This window comes from Vidua macroura, chromosome 11 (assembly GCF_024509145.1).
Source record: "Vidua macroura isolate BioBank_ID:100142 chromosome 11, ASM2450914v1, whole genome shotgun sequence".
Lineage (NCBI taxonomy): Eukaryota > Metazoa > Chordata > Aves > Passeriformes > Viduidae > Vidua > Vidua macroura.
In genome coordinates this window covers 918,038-944,188 of record NC_071581.1, presented here as the reverse complement: position 1 = coordinate 944,188, position 26,151 = coordinate 918,038, and the positions used below count along the sequence as shown (strand labels likewise).

Below are 26,151 nucleotides of genomic sequence, written 5' to 3'. Positions count from 1 at the left end.
AGGTGGATCAAAAGAGGCTTCCATAAGAGGCCTTGAGGCAAGGCTGCGCTTCCATCACACTGTGCTCACTGTGTCTGAGGGGTGTTCAGGAGCACTCTTAAGTTTTTGTCCAGGTCACAGCACGGCGTGGGGCTTTCCCCAGACCTCTCAGCCAGGACACCTGTAAGGCTTTAACGTGCTTATGCACATTTTGTGTTTCGTGTCTATCTCAGCTGCTTTGTGTTCATCTGTTCAAGGTTTCAGTGTGGACCTGAACAAGATGGAGGACCTGCCCCCCAACCACACCGTGGCGTTTGAAGTGCGCTTTGAAAGTGCCCACCAGCCACAGGGTGACGTGGATGTGCTGCTGCCCATAAAGGTACCACAACTCTTGGGACAGGCAGCAGGCTGGGCACAGCAGCAGATGTCACCTGCACCCTCCACTGAATTCTCTGTCCTTCTCCAGGTGACAAAAGGCCCCACGTATAACATCCGCCTCCGTGCCACTGTGTCTGAAATGTCGCTCGACCTCTCCAAGAAGAGACTGCACTTCTCTGACATCCTTGTTGGGCAGTGCCAGGTCGAGACCATCCGACTCTACAACTGGTTCCGAGTAGCCTGCAAATGGTCCATCGAGCGTGTTCCGAAGGTAAAGCACAGGCGATGTTGAACACGTAACTTCTTGGTTGGGTTTTCTTTGTGACTCTTGCCCTTTCTGGTCCTGTGGCTGCCTGAGCACTTGGGTCTACAGCGTGTTTGAGGAAGCTTATGAGGGTCTGGATCAAGGCTGGTTTGCCTGGACCTGTTCCATTAGCTGATGCTTTGCTTTTCTGCCATCTTCACCCATTCCTCCTCCTCTGACAACAGTAGTTCCCTATCTGCTTGCCCTGTCTACAGGGCTTCCCTCCAGCTCTGGGCTTTGGGGCCACACTTGGTTTGGCTGTGGGTGCTCTCAGCACCGTAGCAGTGTCTCAGAGCACGAGGAGACCTCACACAATTGGTTTCTGTGCCCAGAACAATCACCTCAAATACATGACAGTACGTCAGAAGCGGCAGGCGCTGGAGGATGAGCCCTGTCCCTTTGAAGTATCGCCCTCCAAAGGAACCCTTGGTGCAGGAAAGTGGCAGAACTTGCAAATCCAGTTTACACCCGAGGCGGAGGTGAGATTGGCAGGTGTCAGCCCAGGAAGCCTGTCTGGCTATCTGGAAATGAGGGCCTGAGAGTGTGGTGCAGAGGTGCAGAGGTGGTATGAGCTCTGCCTTCACAGGGAGCTTTCTGCAAGCCCCGTACTCTGCGTGGCTCAGTTCAGCACACAGAGCACTCCCATGAGATGTGCTTGAAATGCCCGCAGGGAGCTTGTACAGAGAGCACCAGGGCTCTGAGGCTGCCCCTCAGCACATGGGGGGGATGTGTCCAGCTCCCCTCAGCCTCCCCCTTGCCTGGCTGTGTTTGCAGCTGCAACACTCGGTGCAGAGCAGCTGCCCACTCACAGAGGATAATCCTGGAATGGCCAGTCTGGGCTCATCCTGCTGCAGGACTGACAGACAAAACAGCCACCACACACCTTCCTGGGCATGGCAGGACAGTCTCCTATAGTGGTGTGCTGCCAGCAGTCCCTGGGGCTCTGGCCTGCCTGCACATTGCCATGCAGCTGGAGATTCAACTTAAAGGATGGAGCATTCCCAAAAGTAGTTTACCTGTGACCGCTGGGTCTCGGAAACTGGCAGTGTGTACCAGCATGGACACAAGTGCTTCTGTGCCCACAAACAGTCCCAGGGATCTTTTAATTGCTCAAGAGATGTAACCATCTTCTGTCTGGCTTTGACCAGAGCCGAGCACTAAGCAGAGAAGATGAGCCTTATTTCTAGCCAGCGAGAGCTCATTTGCCTCTCTCCTGGAGCTGGTGTTTGCCTGATGCAGCAGTGCCAGGACTGTGTCTGGACACTGTAACCCCGAGGGCCCTTCCCATGAGCGTTGCACTCCTGCGTGACCAGGTGAAAACACCTGACAGTCCGTCGTACATCCATCTGCTACCAAATACCCAGTTACAGTGCACACCAGGATTCATCCCAGTTACTCAGACCCAGACTACTACAGATGCTGTAGTCCCTAGCAGAAGTAAATATCTGGTTTCCATTCACCTTGGAGGGACTGATAACACCCTGACCTTGGGGCAAGCATTGTGGTATTTGGGGTCCTGTCACCTGGGACTTCATGGATGTGTTTTCTGCACTTTCCTCTTTTCAGAGCTCTTACAGGAATGAGCTGGAGCTTAACATTTGTGGGAGCAGCAGTCACTTAAAGCTGCACCTCTCAGGAGAAGGTCTGGAGCCACGGTTGGAGTTCAGCCCCCCAGCACTAAAGATGGGATGGATGCTGGTGGACAGTGATGGGCTGGAGGCCACAGTGGTGGTGAAGAACCCATGCAACTTCCCCATTGAGTTTTACTCCCTGGATTTTGATGAGCAGTACCTTGAGGAGGAGAAGGTGAGAAGGCAGATCTGGTCCCCACGTGCATGCTGCCCAAGCTTCACAGCACTGCAGCATTCCCAGGCTTGTGCCAGGGAGATGGAGGCAATCCCAGGGCAAAGCCAACTCTGCTGACATGCTGTGGGAGGACCTAAACTAAAGAGTTCATGTTGTTGGGAGGAAGGGAGGAGACAGAAAATGGGTTTGTTGAGTCTGTGTGATGAAAGGCAAGAAAAGGAATCTTGCATATGGCTTCTCTTCCCTACACACACAGATCCTGCGGATGGCAGTGGGGTCCGAGTATCAAAAGTGGTTTTTTATGCCTCCACGTGCCGTGGGTGAGACGCTGCCCCCAGAGGTGCTGGAGGACCATGAAGCACAGAGGAGGCCGAAGGCTCAACAGGCAGAGCTGAAGGCCATGGCAGAGGCCAAGGCCAGGGCTGAGGCTGAGGCCAAGGCCAAGGGCAAGGCAGCACCAGGTCAGAAAAACAGTGAGGGTTTGGCGGTGTCTGTTTTGACTGTGGTCACAGCTGGGACTCCAGCCCATACACCCTGAACTCTCTGTCACCTTGCTCTCCAGGGCAAGCCCATGCTTTTAGCAGCTGCCTGTTCCCCAGCTTGGTGGAGGAACTCTTGGCTGAAGGGCTGTGGCATCCTCTACCAACCCTGAGTGTAGACAAAGCAAGCTCCTATCTGCCTGCTATAGACTGGGGAAATAATCAGGATATTCCCTTGTGTCCCTTAGCCACAAAGACTAGGACTGGAGCAGTTCCTCAGCCAGCAGGACTAGGTCTAATATCACTGGCTCTTTTATATTTGCACCTTCCTAGCAACAAAAGAACAAGCTCATCTTGCTTTCACCAAGTCTCCTTTCCTGGGATCTGAGGAGATGGGGAGGATGGTGAGGATCAAATGTCGGCAGGAGGCTGACTTTTCCCCCTGGTTTGCACTGCAGCACATCGCAGGACTCTCACATTCTGTCCTGAGTCCATGCTGAAAGTGACTGGCAGTCCCATCTCTCGGGCTGTCATGCGCCACCTGGGCATTGACCCGTCTTCAGAGAGGCGTGAAGCGCAGCAGCACAGAGGGATTGTTGTCATCCTCCATGGGCCACCCCGGACAGGTATGTCAGCTGCATCCCAGGGCTGCAGGGAGAGGGGCAAGCAGGAGGAACGCATCCTGGTGGGCCATGGTGCTTAAGGCAAACTCCTCAGCTGAACAGGACATGGAGATGATCCTCTTGGCTCTAGACTTCAGAGCTTGTACCCACGCTGCAGCTGCCTCCCCCATGGCCTCCCCTGGAGGGACACTTGCTGTCCCACTGCCCTTTTAACTTTGAAATCTTGTTGGAGATTTTTCCAGGGCCTGTAGTCCCTGTAGTGCCTCCTGTGCCAGTGTCACCAAGCAGTCCCCCTCTCTCTCTCAGGAAAGACAGAGATAGCAGCAGGCCTGTGTCAGTATTATGATGCTGCTTACGTGTCCATTGACACCGTGGTGAAAGAGGCCATGGCCAACGATGGGAGCCCAGCAGGGCTCTGTGCCCGGGAGCTCTGCACCAAGGCTGCCATGGAGACAAAAGACAAAGACAAAGGTAATGCTGGCAAGGACCCAGAGCCAGTGCTTGAGAAACCCACCATGACTGTCCACTTCTGCTTACTCAGAGCAGCAGTTTTTCAGTCCTTGGGTCTCTTAGGGGAACATGGCTGAAGTGCATCACTGGCTAGCCTAACAAAACAAAAAAAGGAAATCAATTGGAAGGGCTCAGTCAGAGGTTCTTTTAGAGCCCCCTTTGCTGCCATTCTGGGCACATGTTCGTTTTTCTAGGGGTGGTGAAGCATGCCTGTCTCCTTCCCAAATATTTTATATTTCCTCAAAGCTGAATTGAGCTTGCTCCTCATGCACAAGGAAAAAACCTTCTGAAGTGGCTCATTAAGCACAAGAGGACTGACTATGAGTGTAACCTCGCAAACGAGAGGAAGGGAAGGACAGCCTCCCAGAGGAATTTCCAATGAGAGACATGCTCCAGATGAGCTCTTTTCTCCAGAGATTTACCTATGCCCACTGTCAGGTTACACAGCTCCTGCATGTTGGGCTGTTCTCTATGTGAGACTGGAGACTTCTACGAAACTTCCTGGGCAGTTGGTACCCTGAGCTCTGCAGGGTGAGGCCAGACCTGGCTCGGTGCAGGGGGAAGTTTTGCATTGCTCAGTTTTGAACCTGGCTGGGTTGGGAGCTGGTGGAAGGGAGAAGAGTCTGGGTCCCAGCTGGGCTTTTCCCACAGGAGGATTTAGCTTCAGTGGAGACAGGTGATGCAAGTGGGGCAGGGCTGCAGGTCTCCACATGAGAATGCAGGATGGGTGCAGTTTATGGCAACAATGCTCCTGGAGGACGAATCTTTGGCTCGATCCGCAGGGGAACTGCTGTGCGAGCAGCGTCGCCTGCGTGCACAGTTGTTAGGAGGGACACAGCGCTGGCTTTAAAATCAAATATGGGATGGTGTGCTTTACCTGCTGGTAAGAGAAGAAGGGAAGGAGCTGCTTCTGGGAAACAGTGCTCCCAGTGCCCAGCAGACTGGGGAAAAGTCTGGTTGTGCCCATTGCAGTGAAAGGTGCCTGCTTGCTTTCCAAAGCCCCTCTGAGCCATCTGTCCCCTGTGCAGGTGAAAAGTCTCTGACCAAGAATAAAGAAGCCTCTGGGGAAAAAATCAACAAGAAGGATGCCAAAGGCAAGACCCCTTCAGCACAAAAGAAGAAGGAGCCAGGCAGCAAACTCGACAAAAAGGACACCAAGGTAAACATGATCTGCCCTGGTTGATGTCTGGGACCTTTGCATTGTCTTTGAGATGGGCAGGGGCTGCTTACAGTGGAGGCTCTGTGCCAGCCAGGGCCTGGTATGTGGGTCCATAGTGCCGTGACTTGGGCTGGGAATGTGCTCTGGCAGACAGCTCCACTGGCTCTCAATGGTTTGCTGGCAAAGTGCAGTCCTGGCTAGTGTGGCTGCAGGCAGTGAGCAAAGTGCTGGGAGGCTGCACTGGGGGCTTGCAAGCCCAAGGCATTGTCTGCTGCCCAAGGCATGGGCCCTCCAGGACCATCCCCTGGAGCCCGCAGCCTGCACTGCAGGGTTGTTCTAGTTTCCACCAGGGAGGAGCCCCAGCTCCAAGCCCAGCAGTGGGAGTTGTTCAGGGCTTTCCACCGTGGTTTCTTTTCCTTACAATGGCTCACATTGCAGTTCACAGTTTCCACTGCTCCTGCGCCGCAGCAGCTGAACATCAGCAGCAGTCATGGGGAAGAGCTGAACTGCTTGAGCTGTGTGCTGCCCGAGGACCTGCTGGTGGACATCCTCAGTGAGAGGCTGAAGGTGTGTGGGGTGGGGGAAAAGGAGACATTCCTGCTCCGGAGAGACAGCACTGGCGTACAACTCGGAGAGGAGGAGGTCTGTACGTGCTGCTGGAGGATCCTGGACTGTGTGCAGGGAGCCCTGGGGCAAGTTGCAGCTGACCTTAGTTGGCAGAGCCTAAGGACAGATCCAAGCTGCTCTTGGAACAAGGATAGCTGGTGACATCTGGGTTTACGGTGCAGCTGCGAGCCCCCCGCGTGCAATGGCTGACTTGCTCTTCCCTTTATTCACAGTGTAAAGACTGCTACAAGGGAGTGGCCTTTGATGGCTTGGAAAGCCTCTTTGCAAGCAGCCTGGAATCTTCTCTTCTCTGTGTACTCAAAGCTGTCAAAAATCGTCGTCATATCTTCATATTGAACCTGCATCAGGATTATGCTGTTTGGAAAGCCAGGGTTGAAGCTGAAAGAGAGAGGAAGGAAGCTGAAAGAGAGAAGAAAGGTGAGATATCTCCATCCCTCTCAAATCTTCTTTCTCAAGCCCTCAACCTTATCTCTGTGTATCTGGGTTTGCAGCAGAGCTTGTAAGAAATGTTTTTATTAATCTTTCCACCTTCTGCCTCAGTGTAACCAGCACTCCTCTCAGAGTTGCAGGAGATCGGAGGTTTTAAGACTCACCTTAATGTCTGACATAAAAGCTTGGGCACAAGTGCAAGCTACTGTAGCTCAGTGACAAACAACTCTCCTCAGCCTTGTTGCACTTAAGCCAGGCAAAGCCCAGGACCTCACTGCCTGGCCATAGTTTGGGGGATTGTCTGAATTTTGGAGCAGGGATATGAGCTCCCCAATATCTCCTGGTATGACAGGCTGGGTCAGGAAAAGCTGTGAATCCTTGCAGCTGACCCAGAGCACCCAGGTCTGTTTGCAGTCACTCATGGTTTCTCCTCTGGTTTGTGATAAAGAACTGCAGTGGGAAAAAGCTATTGAGAGGAAGAGAAAACTTTTATTGCAAATGACTGAGGATGAGTATGACGCCCTCCCTGAGGAGAAGAAAGCAGAAGTGGATAAAATATTCCTGGAATGGGCGCGCATACGGAGGAAGAGGTGAGTAAGCCTTCCATGGGTTACTGCTCTTCCGTGGGTCATTGTCCCTGGAGGGCTTCCCTGCTCCAAGGACTCTGAGCTCAGAGGTGTTGGATAGCAAAGGCCAGAAGCAACACAGGGATGGCCGCTCTTAGCTCCCTGGCTCCCAAGAGAAGAAGGACCTTCTTCTGTTGAGAAGAAGTTCCTTCTTCTCTATTTTAGTGGTGAGCCCTCCTGGCTTAGATGCTGCCTGCAGGGACCTGGGCTCTGGGCTTGCCTTGGCACTGCCTGCAGAAGTGTCTTTAAGTCCATGATGTCGATTGGCACCTTCTTCATCATCTCCCTTCACCAAAACAGTGGGACTGTGGTATGGGCAGGTGTGGGGCACAGACCAAACCTTGGTTTGGATCCTGGTCCTGCCACAGATGAAGTCCTTGCAATGCCGATCTGCCAGGGTTCTCCTTATGGTGGGACACCACCCATAAAAGCTCACGTCCTTCAGGCTCCCCTTCAGCTGCAGCAGTAGGCAAGCACAGGAGAAGCTCTGCTCCAGCAAGGCAGCCCAGCTCAGGCAAAGTGTGCAGCTGGGAGGGGAGGCTGCTTGAAGCAAGCCTGTGTATCAGGACTTCCTTCAGCCCAGGCTGAAGTTGGTTTCATGGAGAGGAGACGGAGGGGGCTGCTTCAAATAGCTTCCATGGCAGACAGCACTAGTTTGCCTCAGTCACAGCAGGTTCCAGCAGGAAATCTGGCTGACAAGAGCCTGTCTTGCAGGAGAGGAGTTTCTGCAGCCTTTGCTTTCTGACTGATAGGATTGGTCTCATTAAGGAGCAGGCTATGCCCAGGGAGAAGGGGGCTGAATGAGCTGAGTAAGAATTGTAGGAGGGATAAGCAGACGTTAGCAATTTGTGATCTGCTTTAAACTGGGAAATCAAAGAGACAAAGGGCATTTTCAGGCATCAGCGCAGAGAGCTGGTGGATCAGCCTTTGGCAGTGGGCTGGAGGTGTCTGGCTGTGCCTTAAGAGGGAGGTTGCACAGTCAAGACCTTATGATGGCAAGGCTTAGGTTTGGCTGGTCCTGGAGGTCCCCTTCCACCAATCCCCTCACTTGGGATGTTCCCAACCTCTGTGGGTTGAGGAAAATTCAGGGAAATGGTCTCACGGTTCTGCCTGGCCTCAGGGTCAAGGAATGAAGTGCAGGGCCAGCGAGGACTAGTGAGCCCGAGTGTCTGGTGGTGACTCTCAGTCATGTTTTCTATTTTGTTTGCTGAAGGCAACTGAAGCAGCTGGCTCAAAAGCTTGAGGAGGAGGCAAAGCCTTAGAGGGAGAAGAGAGGCAGAAGGAGGAAGAGAAGCGGAAGAAGGAAAAGAAGGGTGTCTCTGTGGGGAAGCAACCTCCAAAACCAGAGAAGGGGAAAACCAAAGCCCCAGAGGAGAAGGAAAGCAAAATCCCAGAGAGGAAGGAAACCAAATCCCCAGAGAGGAAGGAAACCAAATCCCCAGAGAGGGAGGAAACCAAACCCCCAGAGAAGAAGGAAACCAAAATCCCAGAGAAGTGGAAATACAAAGCCCCGAGGATGAGCAAAATCATAATCCCAGAGAAGGGGGAACCAAAGGCCCCAAAGAAGGGGGAAACCAAAATCCCAGAGGACCTATCTGAGATGGAGAATTTGATCCTGAGGTTTCAGATCTATGAGTCATCACAGCAGAACGTTGCAGAGCTTTCCTCCTACTGGGACAGGGTTCAGGGTACCATGCAGTTACCTGTGATCCCAAAGGAAAACAACTCCCAGTCTTCATCTGTAAAGAAAGGTCAGAAGACCAATAAGCCTCAGGAGAAGGTGGAGAAGCCTGAACAAAAAAGTGGAGACCAAAGGAGTCTTCAGTCATCTCAGCTGGAGATGCAAAGCGAAGTTGCAGAGGGGGCAGTCAGAGACGAGCATGTCGGGGTGCCGTGCCTGGACATCCAGGTCTCAGATCCGAAGGCCACGATCAGGGAGATCCTGAGGGATGGGACGCTGCCAACGGAAGACGAGGTAACACCCTGCAAGGCTCAGATCTTGAGCTTGTCGTGGTCTTGGGCCCTGGAGCATTGTGTGATAATGGCACAGAGCCTTGTCCAGGTCCCTGATGATGTTCCACAATGACTCTGTATCATCTGTGTGGATGGGGAAGTTATCACCATCCCTCAGATGGGCAGGAAGTGGGAGTGCTCTGTGTACAAGTATCCCATCTGTTCAGAGTTTCCCAGCCTGGAAGTCATAAACGGCCCCAGGACAGGGCAGCTCACAGCCATTGTTTTCTTCAGCTGAGTCACTTGGGAGGTTTCTCTCCCGGTCCTGCTTGTAGCTCTTGACTCTGCTCTGGAGCTTGCTCACCCCACTGGGCATAACAAAGCACTTGTACTTCATGTAAATTAAAAACCCCCTTGTCAGAAGCTCAGTGCCTTTAAAGAAGGAGTTGTGAGGATGAAGGTGACAGAAGTATAAGCAGGGTTTTCTCTTCTGTTTTAGGTGCTGCAACATGTGGGACTGCATCCCGACGGGCCTCCCCTGCCCCCTGCTGCTGTGCTCTCCATAGTCGAGTACCCAGAGGAGCGGCTGGCCTCTGCAGAGCGCGTGGAGCCCTTCGCCATTGTGGCACCGGGAGGTGCTGCTGTGGAAGACAGTCTGGTGGGTGCTCCAGTGGTGCCAGGGCAGGGACCAGGCTAGATGGGGACATGGGGGACAGGTTGGATGGAAAAGGATCATGGTGGAGAGGTAGTGAAGATGTGATGGGGCCCTGTGTCTGCAGGTCTCCTTTCTGTCAGGGATGGGACAAAAGAGACAGCTCTGCTGGAGACAGAGCAGTTCTGTAAGACAAGAGGGGAAAAAAATCACTTAAAACCATCAACTTCCTTTGAGGAGAGGGTCTGAGTGAGGGGGAGTGTCCTAGGCAAAACAAACACCAACAAGGAAGACCAAGTCCATGGGCAGGTGGACTTATTTATTTATTCTCTCTTCCGTTGGTGAACAAACCCCCAGTTTGCTTTCCAGGATAGGGATGTCTCAGGGCTCACCTCTCCCTCCCTTTTCTCTCTCCCCTTAGGCCAAGGCCCCTGATGTGAAGGGCAGTTCTGCCGAGGGCCGACCAAAGACAGGTAAAGCAGCCAGCAGAGACAGCTCTGCAAAGGAGAAGCAGATCTCCACACGGAGAACAGAAAGTCCCCGGGATTCCTCTGCAACAAGATCCAAAAGTACACTGGAAAGTGCCTCAGTCCCCACAGAATTCCTCAGGTGAGCTGCACGGGAGGAGGCAATGCCTCTCCTTCTTGGTCCTCTTGCCAAACAAGGTCCATCATCCCCAGCTCCACAGCGACCCCGTGCCAGTGCCTCCGTGGGATGGCGAGTGCACCCTCCTTGTTTCGTTTGCTCCTCAGCAGCGTCTGTAAGCCTCCTCTTTAATTGCCAGGCTGAAACGGTACCGGTGGATAGTGCCTGCCCACGGTGAGGTGGAACTGAAGGTCCAGTTCTCCGCCAAAAAGCCAGGGAAGTTTGAGCAGACACTGAGGTTTGAGCTCGTGCAGACAAAGCGCCAGTACGAGCTGCCCTGCTGTGGCACCGGCCTGTACCCCAGCATCAGCCAGAACCCACGGTAAGGCTGGCCCCTGGCAGCCTCCCACACCACAGCTGCCCCTGAACCACAGCCAGGGCTGCCCCTTGGGGCTTCTGGCCTGGGCAGATCGTGCTGCCTGAGGTCACCCAGCACCTCCGACTGTGCTGGGAGCTGGGAAGGCAGATGGTACCTCAGCCTGCAGGAAGGGTTATGGCTTTCTGACTACATTTCCTGCTTGGAGCATCTCATAGCTCCTCCTTCCCCACTTTCCTGCCCAGGGTGGTGTTTCCACAGTGGAGGGAGACCATGAAGGAAGATGAAATCATCTTCAAGGAATATGTTGAGAGCACAAAGCAATTCCACTTTGGGCCGCTGCTGTGTGGGAAATCAAGAGACTGGTATGTGCTCCCTGCTGGGCCTTGTACTTTTCTGGGCACACCTGGAGAGACAGGCTGTCCTGGTGGCACAACCCAGGGCAGTCCCCGGCAGAGTCCTGGGAGACACATGGGTTTGAAGGACCACAGATGTGTGAACCTAAGCAGATATAGGCAAATGAGCCTTGGCGGAGCTGCTCTGCCTGCCCAGTGGGTGCCTTGGTGGCCGCCTTGGTGGCCAGAGCCGCATGCTGCTGCCAGTCCAAAGGTGACTTGGGGGACAACTGTTGTGTCCCCCCACATGTCAGCTTCAACCCATAGGAAATGAACTTTAGGGGGGTTTTTGAAGTGCCTTGAGCTCTGCAGGTAGCCTGATCGAGCAATTATTCTGTAGATGGTTTTGTAAACCTTTCATTAATCTGTAATTATTAATAAGATTTTATGGTTGACCTGCCAGTGGGTGTCGGGGGGGAACGTACAGCAAGAATTAAATTTTCCTGTAATGACATTGCATCCTCACTGCTGGATAAAGTCTGCCTAAACACGTTGCCATTGAAGCTATTGTGTACTTCTACTTTTACTGTCGCTTTAAAAAAAAAAAAAAAAAAAAAAATTCACATTAAGTTCTTGTCTTCATGGGAGTTCTGGAGGGCTAGGTCTACTTTGACACCCCAAGGAAATGAAATTGAAATAGTTTAAGAAAACAGACAATCTTTAGCCAGGTTGATGGATGGTCTGGGATTTCTGTTTGCCTCTTTAACCCTTGCACTCCAAAGTTATTTCCACACCTGAGAGAAGGGTCATTTGTTATCTTTTTGCATTCCTCTTGGGAATTGATGCTTTATATTTCTTTCTCAGACTTTGAGCTAACCCATGAAATCCAAAGCAGTTTCATGACTTTTATGAAAGAGATTAGCTAAACTCTTTTTCCAAAAGCCTTTCTTTATACCCTGCAGGGAAGGCACCCCAAGGAAGAAGGGAAAAGAACTCATGTGCCTGGTGTACTGTTATTTTTCTAGGCACCTTTGAATTTACGTTGTATTAAAAACTCTTGAAGTGGCCTGAGCATCATCAGACTTCTGGGCTGGAGGCGCCAAGTCCAGGGGAAGGCATCAGAGTAAAGCACGGATGAGCACACGCCCATGCCCCTGACTGGGATCCATTTCCCTCCCTTGTTTGTTAGAGCAGGGTCTTCCAGCACCACTTCCTCGGGTGCACAGGGTGCTCTCCTCGGTGTGTGGCAAAGGCAACAGTCTGCTCTGCAGCCTTTTCCCCTTTTCTGGACAGGTACAAGGCCCAGAACTGTCCCGGCAACTCGGAGAATATAACCATCCTCAACAACTCCCCCATGGACGTAGAGGTCCAGTTCTCCTTTGAGAATGATGGGAAAGCAGAGACGTTCCTTTTGGACCCTCCCAGCATGGCACTGAAACCAAAGGAGAAGCAGGTAGGAGAAGGGCAGGCAGGGCAGGCACCGTGGAAGTGCCCAAGGGCTGCTCCTCCTGCTCACACCTAGAGCTCTTTGATTTCTTCCTGTGGGGTTGGGTCCAGGAGCTGACCATTTGGGCATACCCCACTTCCCCTGGCTTCCTGGAAGACAAACTCTTCTGCAGCATTGGGAAGAACCCGGACCCAGTGGTCTTCAGCCTGTGCTGCCATGGGGTGCACGTGAAGCTGGAGGTCAGCCCCCTGGCGCTGTCTTTTGGCAAGCTGCTTCTGCACAGGTCAGTCATCCCACAAGCACTCCAGAACTTGTGACAAAGAGAAAACGTTTGACTCTGGTTTCCAGGGCACGGATGGAGCTGCTCCAAGTTGCATTCAGTGGCGAGGCTGGTGTGAGCATCCAGCAGCTGATGCCAAGTGCCTTCCTGTCTCTGCAGGACTGACAGCAGGACCTTGGTCCTGAGAAACGACAACCTGCTGCCCATGGCCTGGCAGCTCAATGGGCTGGATGACCTTGCTGAGGACTTCTCCTTGTCCCAAGATAAAGGCACCATTGATCCCCGCTCAGAGTTTGAAGTGGCAGTGCATTTCAAGGCCAGGCAGATTGGCAGCGTTAAGAAGACCCTCCGACTAGAGGTGAGAGGGACTGTGAGCAGCCGTGTGCTCCTAGGGACAGGGTCAGGAAGAGCTGCACCTGACAGACACAAGGGTGCTGTGACCCCAACTTCTGCCTCTGCACAGCGTTTGCCAGAACGTGCAGTGCATCCACATCCCCCCAGATAACCAGACACTGCATCCTGAGCCTGTACCACAACCACCTTGTCCCTGTGAATGGTTGAAGGTTGTTGTCTGGTTGTACAGACTGCAGCGTGATCTCGACATTCCTCCTGGACTTTGTCTGAAGCTCTTGCATAGTGCAACAAACTCTCCCTGTGGGATTTTGTTCCCCATGGTTTAGGGACTGCATTTCAGAGAGGGGGCTAGGTGATTAGAGAGGGTTGTCAATGCCACCTGCTCTGAGACACCTCACACTTCTTGTGCTTGTTCTTACACCCCTGTGCCTCCCAAGGATGCTTTAGCAGCAGCATTCCCTGCTGTAGGAGTGCAGAGTTGGGCTGATAGGGTTTTTTACTGCAGGAGAATCCCACTGGGGCAGCCCATGAGAGGAACGGGTTAGCAAAGCTTGGGAGTCCGCCAACGCTTGTGAAGCCAGGGAGGCCACAGGGGAAGCAGCCAGCAGAGACAAGGACTTTCAGGCTGCCTACCAAAAGAATAATCTGAACAGTGTTTGTTTCTTGCTGCCTCAGGTTTCAGATACAGAAAATGTCCTGGGGATTGTTCAGGCTGAAAACATCAAAATCTCTGCAAAGGTCTATGAGGTTTCTCTGAGCATTGACATGCCCAAAGGTCAGTGGATGCCTCCCAAACAAAGCAGTCCAGGTGCACTGCATTACCTTGGGAGGTGGGCGACCAAAGCACTGGGATGGGATGGGATGGGATGGGATGGGATGGGATGGGATGGGATGGGATACAAGGATGGCATGGATACATGCCACAAAGCACGTACCCTGCAACCTGCATGAAATAAAGCATTGTCAGGGAACTGACAGCCTTAAGTCTCTCCCCTCTGAACTTTGAAGTGTGCAGCTTCATGTGCAGATTGGATTTGGGGGCTTTGAAATAACAGTGATGTGAACAGGCAGTTGGCAACGCCCACAGGCTCAGCACAGCATATAAAGTAATTGGATTTGTGCTTGGAAGCGAGGAAATGGGAGCCGAGCTCCTTAGCTACTAAGCCTGCAGATATTTTGAGTGAGAAGAGAAAGGGCAGACAAGTAGCTGGAAAACACTTCCAAGAATGGAAACTTGCTGGAAAGGGTTTTGTGCCAAGACCTCCATGTAGCTTGTGGCCTGTTGTATTCTGCAGCAGCTCATAAATACCGTGTTTGACCTCGCTCTGTGGCTTTTCTGCAGGTTCAGATGGAAGCTTGGAATTTGGAACCATTAATGTCCTGGATAATGTGAAGAAAGTCCTGAGTCTAAAGAACAAAGGGGTATACAACATTGAGTACAGGTGAGTCCAGCTGCCTGGTAGTGAGCATTTCCTTGGGTTCCCAGGCCTGCATTCTCCCTCTGTCAATGGCTAGAATATGTTTCCATGCTGGCAACCTCATGGTAAATACAAAACCTGAGCTCTCTAATCTCAATTATTCTACCAGAGAATCCAGCCCCAAACCAGCAGTTCTTCACAGCTCAGCTGCACTGACTTTCTTGGATGGTCACCTCCTTTATCTTTCTGAGACTCTGTAAAGAAGTGAATGAAAAAATTCCATGTCAAGGTTTCTTGCAGTAACATTGTGATTGTCTGCACTCTCTGTCAAGATCCAGGATTCCCTGAGCAGAGCTGGATTCTCCCTTTTTTTTCTGGTCCTATGCAAAGTCCTGGCTGTGCTGGTGGCACCTATATTTTTAACTGCAGAGATCTCCATTCCTTCTCTTTCTCCCCAGTTTCACGCTGAAGGGTGCAGGTCCCGGGATGCAAAACATGGCATCCTACTTCACTGTTGAGCCTCAGTCAGGCATGCTGACTGCCTCCCAGCCTGGTGTGAATATTGAGATACTCTTCCACCCCACAAGTGAAATCCTCCTCAAGAACAAGCCCATCCTGTACTGCCAGGTGAGCTGCCTGGGCCAGGCTGTGTTATCACACGGTGTTTTGGGAGCGTAAACAGGACAGGTGTCTAACGGACACCTTTAACTGGAGAATCCTCTCTCCTGCTTACACAAACAAAGTCTTTCAAAACCATTTGGGAGGCTTCCTAAGTGGAGCTGAGAATCTGATTCTGGAGGAGGTGCTTAAACCGGGAGGGCTACACTGGAGGCCTGGGGTGGAGGCTGGGGACTGGGGTAGAGGCTGGCCTCTTTGCTTTCTTTACCACCCTTCCTGTGGACACAGGTGATAGATGCCAGCTCAGGTGAAGGAGGCCAGGTTGTCACCAACATCCCAGTGATGGTGTCAGCAAAAGCTGAGTACAGCAAGTACAGCATTGAGCCTGCCTCACCCATCGACTTCGGTGCCGTGATCAAGGGCACCAAGGAGACCCAGACTGTCGTGCTGGAGAACAAAGGCATGCTCGGCTTCAAATTCCGCATCCACCGAGCACCCAAGGAGGCATCTGCATTGGAAAGCAAAAGGTACGAGAAGCCCTGCACCACCCTTTCTGTCTGAGGAGGCACAACCCCCCCATGGCTGGTATGTGGCAGGCAGCCACGAGACCTGGGCTATCGTCCATTTGCATCCCTGGCTTGGGGAGAGGGGGCAGAAAAAGGCCTCGGTATCCGCATGTGTAGTATGAAGCTGGTGATAGAGCTGCTCGGTCCAGCAATGGGAGCTGCAGGCTGCTCTCTGGGAGCCATCAGGAGCACAAAGGCTTTCCTCTGTGAGGAGGAAGGCCAGCTTTGGCCTCAGAGAAAGGCAGGGGCGCTCAGCATGACACATACCTCTGCTTTCTCCTCTCAGTTCAAAGCAAGGGGAATCTGCTCCATTGCCTACAAAGCACTCAGCAAAGAAATCAAGCTCCTTGACACAGGTGAGTGACTCCTGCTCCCCAGCAGTGCTGCTGCAGGGGATATGAGAAGATGCTGCTGTGCCCAGGCTGGGGGCTCATCACCATAGGGTGGGATGTGGTCTGCAGGATGGAGTCCAGTGTCTGCTCAGTCCCCCTGGCAGTCCTGTTCTCTGGCTCTTGACCTGGAGTTGTGGGGTCAACAGAGGGGAGCAGGTCCTGTGTTTGGTAGCTGCGAGCCAGCATAGGTCTGTGAACACCACAGAAGCAAAAACATCCCCCACTGAACTCCCAGTCCACAGAGCTCAGACAACATTGCTTTTTCTTCTTCCCAGTCCCCTCCCTCTCTCCCGTCATTTCTCACCGCTATTTCTGCTCTCCTGTGTTACCTATGGAGATTGAAGGATCAGAGCTGCCACCTTCATTCTTTACACTCAAACTCCTTTCTCTCTGCCACTTGGGACAGATTTGCAGCTCCTCTTGGCTTGTTGCTCTCAGCCTGGGGCTGCCTTTGGGCCATGGATTCATCCTTCCCTGCCCTGGGACTGGGTGCTTGGGCCCAGCTGGAGGCCAAGGCAGGACATTCTCTTTGCTGGGGTGCTCGAGGCACAGCTATTAGCCATCAGCTTCTCCTGGAACTTTTTCTGCAGGGTCACCTCAATCTTGGCATGTTCACGGTGTCCCCCTGCTCCGGCTCCATCCGTCCCCGGGGCCAGCAGAAGATCACAGTGGAATGCCTCGCAGAGCAGGAGGGGACATGTGAGGAGCAGCTCTACATTGACATCCTGGGCAGAGACCCCAAGGACAATCCCCTCGGCATTCCCTTTACCTTGATTGCCAAGTCCTGCGTCCCAGGTACCTACTGCCCACAGTTCCCTTGGTCACACCTGCTGCTGATCAGCACCTACACTTGCTGCTTGGATAGAGAGGCACGCTAGCCTTGGTGTCCCACCTTAAAATCCTCAGAGGTTCCAGCCCTCTTCAAGTCCACCACTGGACTCATCCCTCCCAGGCTGAGAGGGATGCATGGAAGGATAAAAAGAAAGCAATGCTCTCTAAGGCTGAGCTCCATCCTCACAGCCAGCTCCCCCACCCAAGGCTGGGTTTAGCAGTCACCCGGGCAGAAAGGGCTTATCAAGCCTTCTGAGAGGCCAGCAGGGTCCAGATAAACCCATCAGGGAGGCTTCTCCATGCTCATCCCTCCGGTGTGTCCACAGGACTCATTGAGGATGTCACGTTAATCTTCAAGGAGTACCCGATCTGCAGCAGCACCGACCTCAGACACAAGATGCAGTCGGTGAAAGGCAGGGGCCTGTTTGTCAGAGATGAGAACAGATTCATCTTCAACAATGTTCTGGTTGGGCAAGAGGCTGTAGCTCATTTCAGTATCTATAGTGCGAGCAGTCTGCCATGTGACGTGGTCCTCTCCATCACACCCCTGCCTGGAAAGGTAAGGACAGGAGGCCAAGGTGGTGGTTACCCTCTAAGGGCCGTGTGAGAGCCTGTTTTGGTCTCCAGATGCTTCCAGATTGCTTCCTGTGGCCCAGACTAGGCTAGCTCAGTGCAGGTCAAACTGCAGGGGAGAGCAGCAGAGCCAGGGAAACAGTTGTGTGGAATTCTGCATGTCTCGGGCAAGGCTTTGGCTCACACCTCTGGGTCTTCAGTGGGAGAATGGAATCCTTCTGAACCTCTCTTGGAAGCACACGCAGAGAGGGGATGTTATGAACTGACATGCCAGGGCTAAAGCAGAGCATTTCCTCAGGCTCCCTGGCTTTTCCTCCTCCTTGAAGGCCAGTTCTAGGTTATTTGCAGGGTCTTCCATGCAGTGCCCATCTCCCATATAGGCTGGGGCAGCTGCCAGCGCTCAAAACACACAGTGCAGCATTCCCTGGGAGGGAGAGAGCCTGCCCAGGGAAGCAGGAAGACACACTGTCCTGGGCTGTTCTCAGTAATGCATTTATGTACAAAACTGTGTCATGTTGAAAGGTGTTTTCTCCTAACATTGCTCTCTGGGTTCCCCCAAGGAACAAATCACTATCAAAAACATTTTCAATTTGGATCCAGTCAAGATGTCCGTTCCTGGCTCATCTTATGCCATTGCTACGGTGACCTTCACCCCGCCAGATGAGCAGAACTACAACTGCACATTCACGGCTTCCCTTGTCATCCCAAAAGGGTAACTGACCCTATGAAATATTGGGGGAGGCCTCACTGATAGCTGCCTCTCCCCTGGGAAGGAACAGACCTCTTGTTAGCATTAATGCTTTCAGTAGCCTTAGGCAGAGTACTTGGCATGAGATGATCTGGGAGGCAGTAACTCTTAGGAAAGAAAAAATAGGCTGATGGTTTAGCCTGTATGAGGAATTACAAAGACAGGCAAATATTAGGTGGGCAACCAGAAGTTACTGAGATGTGCTGCAGCTGAGCTGGGGGTTTCCAAGGACAAAAGCTTAGATGAAGCAGTTTCTGTACCAGCAAGTCAGCAGTGACAATTTCCTCTTTGTTTCTGTAAAATGAGATGATCCTCTGTGATTACCTGGCATTCATTAAGCTGTTGTGGAGTGATTGGAGCTGGTATGAAAGAGGAGCCTAGTTCCTCTGCCCTGGGACCTGTGTACTGGGGCTTTGACTTGCCCTTCTTCAACCCTTTAGTGGCTGAATTGGAACAAGAAAAGTCTAACTGCTAATAAGCAATTGCTTTTTTACTGTTCTTGGAAATGATCTTTACTGATGGTGACGATGATGTATTTTTGCCTTCTTGCTTTCATGCTGTGCTTTTGCTTGTTGCATAAGTCTCATCTCGCTGCAGCCAGGGGATTTGCCATATCTCATCTGGTGCCTCATTTACCTGCTGTAGTGCATGATTTAATTAAGTGAAATTATTTTTAACTGTTATTGTGGAAGGCTCTGGCTCTTTGGAGCAGATTCCTCTTGCAAATGGCCCTGAGTGGATTGGGAAGAGGCTGGTGGGGGGGCTGTGTTGTGGGGTACAGGGGCACCAGGCAGGGAAAACACTCTGGCCCTTGCTGCTTTGCGTGCCCAGTGAGAAATGGGTTAGTGCCAGCTGAAATTGTTTCTGTGCCTCTCCTGCAGCTCTGTGAAAATCAAACCCCAAACCCTGACCTTCACCATCAGCGGGAGGGGGCACGAGCCGCAGCTGACAGTCGTGTGCCCGAGTGCTCGCAGCGAGAGGGGAAACGCCGTGCTGCGCTTCAAGAGGCTCCGGCTGGGGGATTCAGAGACGCTGCCCCTGGTCATCCGTAACAACGGCAGCATACCTGTCAAGGTGAGGAGGACCTGCTCAAGGGATGGCCTGGTTTGGGAACAAGTGCTTGTGGCACAGGGGACGGGTCCCAGAAAACATGGCAGACCTGGGAAGAGGTGTCAGAAATTCTTTTTAAGCAAGTGACTGACATCTGTTCTCCAAGAAGGGAGTTCTTGGAAATTTTCCATCCAGTCTTTCTTCTTTAAGTTGAACACAAGAAAGATGGTGGAAGTATTTGAGATAGATATATATATATATATATATATATATATATATATATATATATATACACATACATACATATATATATATATGTATCTCAGGTCACCTTTTGTTCTCATGGACACGTGTGATTTCCCAGTTCACTACATTTTAAGTAGACTTAGATGTGGTTTCATTACCTTCTGCTCATTACTTTCTGTCCTGTTTGGTTCTGTGTCAGTTCTATCCAGATGCCTCTGAACACCCTTTTTTCTAGGCTGGTTTGACTTAACTTTTGTGCTAAGTGCTGTTTGTAGTGGGAGAGGTGCTGGGTTCCCATGCGGGACCAGCAGCACTGCGGTGTCAGTCCCTGTGCCATCCTGTACTCACCAGTATCGTTGTGCTCTGGGTTCCCTTTTCTCAGATTATGTTACACCTGGAGGATAAGCATGGAGTGTTCTTCTTGAAAGGCAGGGCCTCCACACTCAGGATATTCCACACTGAAGATGTGGAAGAGGACTCCGTTGGAAACGGTAAGTTCATTAACCATGAAGTGTGATCATGCACGGAGGGAAAACGTGTGCCCTGCTCTTGGCTTCTCTGAGCAGCAGCCAGATGTTAGGCACAGTGTCGTTCCTCGGGCTCTCTGTCCCCCAAGCTTTTCTTGGGGCTTTTCTTGCAGGGTTTCCTCCTAGCCAGTTGTAGGAAGTCTTCTGTTCTTCTAGACATGGTGGGTTGAGTTGTGGGGGACTGTCTCAGTGGACCCTCTGAAGTATTTGCTGCAAGTGGGAAGGTACCAGCCTGAACAGACACAGCCCTTGAGCACACAGCCAGCAGAAGCCAAAAGCACTCTTTGGCTCAGCTTTGCATATGGCTGGAGCTGGCTGGAAGCAGATGGAATGAGGGCTGGGCATCAGCCTGCGGTTAAGCTGCTTAAGTGGTGATGTGTCTGGAGGTGGCAGTCTTGTGAACATAGGAAGAGGGTCTGGAACCACTGGGGATAGAACCTGTGCTTAGAAGGCAGCTGGTTTCAACCTCTTATTCCTCATATATCCTATGGAACTATTTCCTCTGTACAGCTGTATCACTTAACTCTGATTTCCATTGCTGTGCAGAGAGCAAGCCCCCGAAGAAGCCTTTCTTCCTTCTGCATTGCGGGCAATCGACAGAGTTTGATGTCATTTTCAAACCCACGCGGGCTCGACGTCTGGAAGGGGAGATTTGTCTCTTCATGGGGGACATGTGCTCTAACAAAACCCTAGTAGAGCTGGTGGGTGAAGGCCACAAGGATGAATTCACCCTCGATGGCCTAGAGGAAGACACAATGGAGGGGAATGCTGAGAGCAGTCTGAAGAAAGACATCATTGATGGTAAGAGAGGAGAAGCTGCCAAGGTGGAGCAAGGAAGAGGAAAATGTCTGCTCATGTGTGTCCTCCCTCTAGCCAGGCCTGGGCTGTCACCCACGGGACTTGGTGTCCTGTGGGCATGGCAGCCATGCATGCAGAGCAGTGTGTGCTGTGCTGCACGTCGCAGGCTTAGGGATGTGTCAGGATGTTTTCCTGAAGGTGGTGGGATGGGGAACTGCCTGGGGAACTTCCTTGCTCCAAGCCTTCCTCCCTCTGGGAGGAAGTATTGAACATGCAGGGGTCTGTTCACGTGAAGGGGGCAGGTGGAGCTCCCTGCATGCTGAGATCCCTTGCTCTCCTCCTTAACAGCTGTCAGAATGAATCACCTCCAGTTTGGGGACTGTCTTGTCGGGAAGCGCTGCAGCAGGACCTTCACCATCACCAACCACACCCGTAGGAAGGTCATGCGCTTTGAGTGGGAGGCAGACGCCCCATTCCAGTTCTCCCCCAAGGTGAGCGTGGACTGCTCTGCCTTTTCCCATTGCTCAAGCCCTGCCCTGCTGTTCCCAGGAGCTGGCAGGGAGTCCTCACGTACCACTGATAGCCCATTCCAGTGCCATGTAGGAGAGGCAGTCACTGGCTTGGCTGGGCCAAGGCTGCCAGCCTTGCAGAAAAGGCTTCATGTTATGGGAGGTGGCACCTTCTGGTCATACTTTTGTCTATCAAACTTCACATAAATCCACTCTGAGGTGCAGATTCCTGGCACAGCTGCTCACCACATCAGTCCCTTGTGCTGTCAGTCCTGCCTTTGGCAGTGCTTCCAGTTTGCTCTTGACTCCCTGATTCTCCCTAGGTGGGACACCTCTGTCCTCGCCGTGCCAAGGACATCACAGTGACTTTGAAATCAGATGTCCCAGCCACCTTCAGGAGGCACCTTGTGAAATGTAAGGTGACCAAGATCAACTTTGAGCTGCCACAAAGGGAGGTTCCTGACTGGGATGACCGAAAGTGCACTGTCTCATGGAAGAGTACCACCAGGAAAGACCCGGGAGACAAATTCCCTAAAATAGAGAAGGTAAGAAGCAAAATGGCAAAAAAAGCCAACCCAGCTTTTACAAAAAAAAAAAAAAAAAATAACCACCATAACACCATCACTGCTGGCTGAGCAGCTCCTGCTTCCTCTGGACATTGGACAGCTGTGAGGTTCACCAGCAGTGCATTCCAGGGGAGAGGTGGATGCACAGTGACCAGACACACTCACACGAGAAGGGGAAGCCTTTTGACAAGAGACCTTCAGCCACACACAAACCATCAGTCTGTGCCACAAGCACAAGTGTTGCAGCCCATGTTGAATGGGGGACAATGTTTTATGATTTTATCCTATTTTATGGTGGCAGAAATTTCTTCATCTCATTTGGTGCCTTCTCACCAACAAGGAGTTAAGTCTGCTGCACTCTGTCTCTTCTTTTAAAGTGGAGAGAAATCCACTTCTCCTGCACATGCTGGTGAACTCCAAGTTTTGTCTGCCCGGATACCAGAGAATTTGGTTGTGGTCTCTGTATTGTGTGGGATATCTGTCTCATCATGGAGTAGCCCAGGCACGGTATGACAGTATGGAGGAGTCCGGAGAAGGATCATCTCCAGAGACTCTTGCTTTTATTGTCACTATTGCCACGCACACTCATCTTGGGTGAAGGCTCTTTCTGAGTTTCTGGACCATTTTAAGGCCTCTAAACCATCCTCTTTTCTATCAGAATGTCTGCAGTTGGAGACTTTCCAAGTGAGATCTTTCACATCCCAAAATGCCCATCCCCAGCTCCCAGCAGTGTGGCTGTTGCTCCACACAAGACATCTGGAGAGCACTTTCTCCTAAGACAAGAAGAAAAAGGTGCTTTCTAGAACTCTTCAGTCTTGGGGTTCTCCATCTACAGAGCTCCAGCAGGGGAACTTAAACCAAATTTTGAGACCTGCTGGATTTATAGGGGACCAGGAAAAGAGTCAGTCCCTCTACAAGGTTGAAGTACAGGGACTGGAAACCAGCTGTAGTCTCCATGGGGATATTAGCAGCTGTGGTAGTGACTGCTTTGATCACTGGGTAGAAACAAGTACTGTAGCAGAGCAGTCCCAATTTTGTCATCTTTCCAGGGAAGTAAAAGTGAATGGTCCTTTCTAGTCCCTCTATGAGGCTGATCTTGGAGGCCAGAAGATCCCCTTCTCAGCCAGACCTTCTGGGCTCTGCTCAGTGATTCCTCCCTTCTCTGTTTGCAGGTGGTCGAGATAGACCCAGAACCGGCTCACACTGTGGTGGAGGAGAGCAGCCAGGAGGCCGAGGTGTACCTCAGTGCCGTTGCTGCCCACAAGCAGTTGAAGCTGAAGACGATGGTGGTTCAGTTCAAGGATACCCAGCCCTCCCAGACAAGGACAACCACGTGAGTGCTGGAGGCCAGGCAGGGCCCTGCGAGCAGGAGCTGCCTTTGCCCAGGGCTGGCCCAGTGCCTGCTTCCCAGAACTCTGCCCCAGCCCAAAGCAGCACAGGCCCATTTATGTGCACGCAAAGCCAAGCAGGAGATGGTGCTCAGGAGAGGTTCAATGCTGCCATACCTTTCTGCTGAGAACAGCCATGGGTTTGCTTTCACTGCGTGTCACCTGTCCTCATCTGCTCAAGAATAAGTTTGCAGTCAAACCAAGGCCTAAAGTCCAGAGCAAGCCCCTTAGCTTCGGTGTCCTGGGCACCATGTTGGCCCTTTCCTCTTAAACATCCAGACTTGGAAATACTGTTTTGGGCCACCCAGGACAGCAGTCTGAGCGTGGCAGGGTTGCCTGGGGAAGAAGATGCTCCTCAGCAGAAAGTGGTACCAGGAGTCCCTCAGACAGTGTTACTGTACTATTTGCTTTATATTTATTGGACCTTTTTTTTTTATTCCTCCTTTTTGCTTTTCAGTTTCAAAATTCACAACGCAGGGAAGGAAGCCCTGGAGTACTCCTGGGATTATGCCGCAGATAGAGAACCAGTGAACAAGCCATTCTCATTCACTCTGATGCGTAAGGGCATTTCACCCCAAAACATGAATTGCTTTTTCATCCTTGTCCACACGTCCACTTTCATCAGCATCTTCCCAGCTGCAGCTGCAGAGTTTTCTCCTTGTCCCTCTCTGCCTTTCAGCCTTTTCTGTTCTTGCTCTGCCACTTCTGCTCTGCAAAGGACTGACCCAGGATCTGGGGAGAGCCACGTGCTGGGTCAGGACTGGGAAGGGGGACATCAGGTCATCTCTTTGAGAAGTCTGAGACTGGGAAAAACAGTTGTGTTAACTAGTGACCTGCCCTGCAGCCACTGTCTGTGTGCAGTTCCTCACTCCAGGGCAAATGCAAAGTTACTGTCTAAAAGCAACTCTCACTGTCTAAAAGCTTTGGCACAGGAGTGTGTGCTGCAGGCAGAGACTCTGCTCCAGACGCCCTATTTCCTGCTGGAATAAAGTTCTTGGCCAGAGCTGCTCCAAGTGCATCCCAGCTCTCCCATCTACGTGCAGCAGGAGGCAGAGTTGCTGGAGCATAAGTCTTTGAAAGGTGTCCTCTTCCTCCCTGCAGGTCGGTTCCTCTCCGATGAAACTGTAAAGCATCGCAGAAAGCTGCTGCGTAGTTACTGGTGGGAGCTGGAACATCCTCCTAAGATAGTTCCTAAAGTGCGGCAGCGGCGGCCTGACAGGAGGCTGCGGTTAGCCAGATTGCGGCAGCAGCGGCGAGACCGGCAGTGGCGCTGGGACTGGATGTGGCAGTGGCAGCGGCAGAATAAGGAGATGCAGGAACTGAGGCTGCAGCTGCTGCAGGAATTGGAGCAGCAGCAGCGGGATTCCGAGCAGCAGCAGCAGGATTCCAAGCAGCAGCAGCCCTCTGAGCAGCAGCAGCAGCCCAAGCAGCCAGATCCTTCCAAGAAGAAACACCGCTCAAAGCAAAAGCATGTCTCTCTGCAGCCTGTCAGTTCCTCCCTGGAAATCTTCCCAGATTTCACCCATGACGTGCCACTGTTCTCCATCAACCCCTCCTGTGGCGTCCTTGCTCCTGGCCAGAGCAGACCTTTCATGCGCAGTTCTCCCCAAAGTGTGTGGGGAATTTTAAGGCCACTGTGCTGTGCAGGTGGGAAACATCTTTGCCAACTCATGCTACTGATGGGTATCACTGAATCACAGGGTGGGACAGGGTGGAAGGGACCACAGTAGGTCAACTGGTCCCACTTCCCTGCTCAGGTGGAGTCATCCCAGAGCACAGGGTTGTGTCCAGAGGGCTCTGGAATGATTCCAGTGAGGGACACTCCACACCCTCTCTGGGCAAGCTGGCACCTGCACAGGCAAGAAGTTCTTCCTCAGGTTCAGGTGGAATTTCCTGATCAGGTTCTGCCCATTGCCTCTCGTCCTATTGCTGGGCATCACCAAGCACAGCCTGGTTCGTCCCCTAACACCCTCCCATCAGTCCCTCTGACTGGGATGGGGAGGTGGGCCTGGAGCCAGGCAGCCCCAGAGAAGGCAGCAGAAACACCCACATGAGCACGAAAAGATCATCGTCTGGCCTTGGTAGGGAGACACTGGGAAAAGACACTGTATGAAACATTAAGCTCCTGGAGGGTTGCAAAATCTGGAACGAGAGATCTGGGGACCAGCCAGTCCCTAGCTCTGCTTCCTTTGGGACAAGCAAGGCCTGCTTCTCTACATGGAACCTCGTGTGCTGTAGTTGGTCCCCAGGCACTTAACTGGTCATGTTCCTGTCCTTGCACCTCTGCAGCCTCCATGCAGCGAGTGCAGTTGTTCAATCTGCTGCTCACTGCTTGCACAGAGAGAGGATGCAACACTGTGTGCTCTGCAAGGAGACAGAAAAGCGGCTGGCTGGGAATGTTCGTCAGGCTAATACCAGTCCCCTTCTTCCTAGGATTCCTAACCTGAAGCCAACTCAGAAGAGGGTGCGGGTGATTTTGAAAGGCACAGCCCGGGAGGAGAAGAGTCTTGGTAAACTTGAAGAGTCTGTGTTACGGCAGACAGAGCAAGGCCAGACACCCGAGAAGCAGGTGCACGGGAAACTACCACCTGAGTGACAGCATCTGTGTCAGCTGGAGCATCCGGCAGGAGCCGGCAACATCGTCTCTTCTGCTGCTGATGGTCTCCCACCCTTCACCGGAGACCTCTGCAGCTACCCTTCCAAGCTCCAGTGAAGACCTCTCACTTACCTTTTAGTTACCTAAGTTAATTAACTAATTGTTAGTTGTTAATCAATTGTTCGTTAATTGTTAATTAAACAATTGGCAATAAATTGTTAATTGTCAGATTGTCTTGGTTGCAAAGACAGGTATCTGTGGGACCTCTCTGGAATGGAGAATGTAGACCCTCTTCCCTCCAAATTATTATAACTGAAATTAAGGGGCTTTCAGGCAATGATATGGGGAACGGAGTAGCAGTTTTTTACTAGCATGTGTAACAAGGCAAATAAACACCACCACTGGCAGCAGCAACAAACAGAA

General features: G+C 52.1%; 1 protein-coding gene and 1 long non-coding RNA gene across 2 annotated transcripts in view; both read left to right on the top strand.

The window, feature by feature from the left end:
* The window catches only part of LOC128812984 (hydrocephalus-inducing protein homolog), a 42,066-nt gene extending 17,406 nt beyond the window's left edge, over window positions 1–24,660 (top strand). The window contains exons 15-51 of the mRNA XM_053987712.1: window positions 237–358; window positions 446–628; window positions 994–1,140; window positions 2,228–2,467; window positions 2,724–2,928; window positions 3,405–3,572; window positions 3,876–4,040; window positions 5,108–5,238; window positions 5,677–5,805; window positions 6,078–6,282; window positions 6,743–6,884; window positions 7,158–7,230; window positions 8,548–8,895; window positions 9,373–9,531; window positions 9,947–10,134; window positions 10,310–10,492; window positions 10,732–10,851; window positions 12,115–12,274; window positions 12,379–12,551; window positions 12,708–12,906; window positions 13,578–13,677; window positions 14,245–14,344; window positions 14,779–14,947; window positions 15,227–15,465; window positions 15,791–15,860; window positions 16,487–16,691; window positions 17,054–17,286; window positions 17,861–18,012; window positions 18,930–19,122; window positions 19,727–19,835; window positions 20,418–20,672; window positions 21,018–21,160; window positions 21,502–21,723; window positions 22,917–23,077; window positions 23,590–23,690; window positions 24,234–24,414; window positions 24,648–24,660. Coding sequence (XP_053843687.1) covers window positions 237–358; window positions 446–628; window positions 994–1,140; window positions 2,228–2,467; window positions 2,724–2,928; window positions 3,405–3,572; window positions 3,876–4,040; window positions 5,108–5,238; window positions 5,677–5,805; window positions 6,078–6,282; window positions 6,743–6,884; window positions 7,158–7,230; window positions 8,548–8,895; window positions 9,373–9,531; window positions 9,947–10,134; window positions 10,310–10,492; window positions 10,732–10,851; window positions 12,115–12,274; window positions 12,379–12,551; window positions 12,708–12,906; window positions 13,578–13,677; window positions 14,245–14,344; window positions 14,779–14,947; window positions 15,227–15,465; window positions 15,791–15,860; window positions 16,487–16,691; window positions 17,054–17,286; window positions 17,861–18,012; window positions 18,930–19,122; window positions 19,727–19,835; window positions 20,418–20,672; window positions 21,018–21,160; window positions 21,502–21,723; window positions 22,917–23,077; window positions 23,590–23,690; window positions 24,234–24,414; window positions 24,648–24,660 — 6,086 coding nt within the window. The remainder of the gene's footprint in view (window positions 1–236; window positions 359–445; window positions 629–993; window positions 1,141–2,227; window positions 2,468–2,723; window positions 2,929–3,404; window positions 3,573–3,875; window positions 4,041–5,107; window positions 5,239–5,676; window positions 5,806–6,077; window positions 6,283–6,742; window positions 6,885–7,157; window positions 7,231–8,547; window positions 8,896–9,372; window positions 9,532–9,946; window positions 10,135–10,309; window positions 10,493–10,731; window positions 10,852–12,114; window positions 12,275–12,378; window positions 12,552–12,707; window positions 12,907–13,577; window positions 13,678–14,244; window positions 14,345–14,778; window positions 14,948–15,226; window positions 15,466–15,790; window positions 15,861–16,486; window positions 16,692–17,053; window positions 17,287–17,860; window positions 18,013–18,929; window positions 19,123–19,726; window positions 19,836–20,417; window positions 20,673–21,017; window positions 21,161–21,501; window positions 21,724–22,916; window positions 23,078–23,589; window positions 23,691–24,233; window positions 24,415–24,647) is intronic.
* Window positions 24,661–24,712: 52 nt separating this feature from the next.
* On the top strand, window positions 24,713–25,944 carry LOC128812882 (uncharacterized). Its single transcript, XR_008438864.1, has 2 exons — window positions 24,713–24,779; window positions 25,566–25,944. It is a non-coding gene; the product is annotated as an uncharacterized LOC128812882 (long non-coding RNA).
* The last annotated feature ends 207 nt before the right edge of the window (window positions 25,945–26,151 follow it).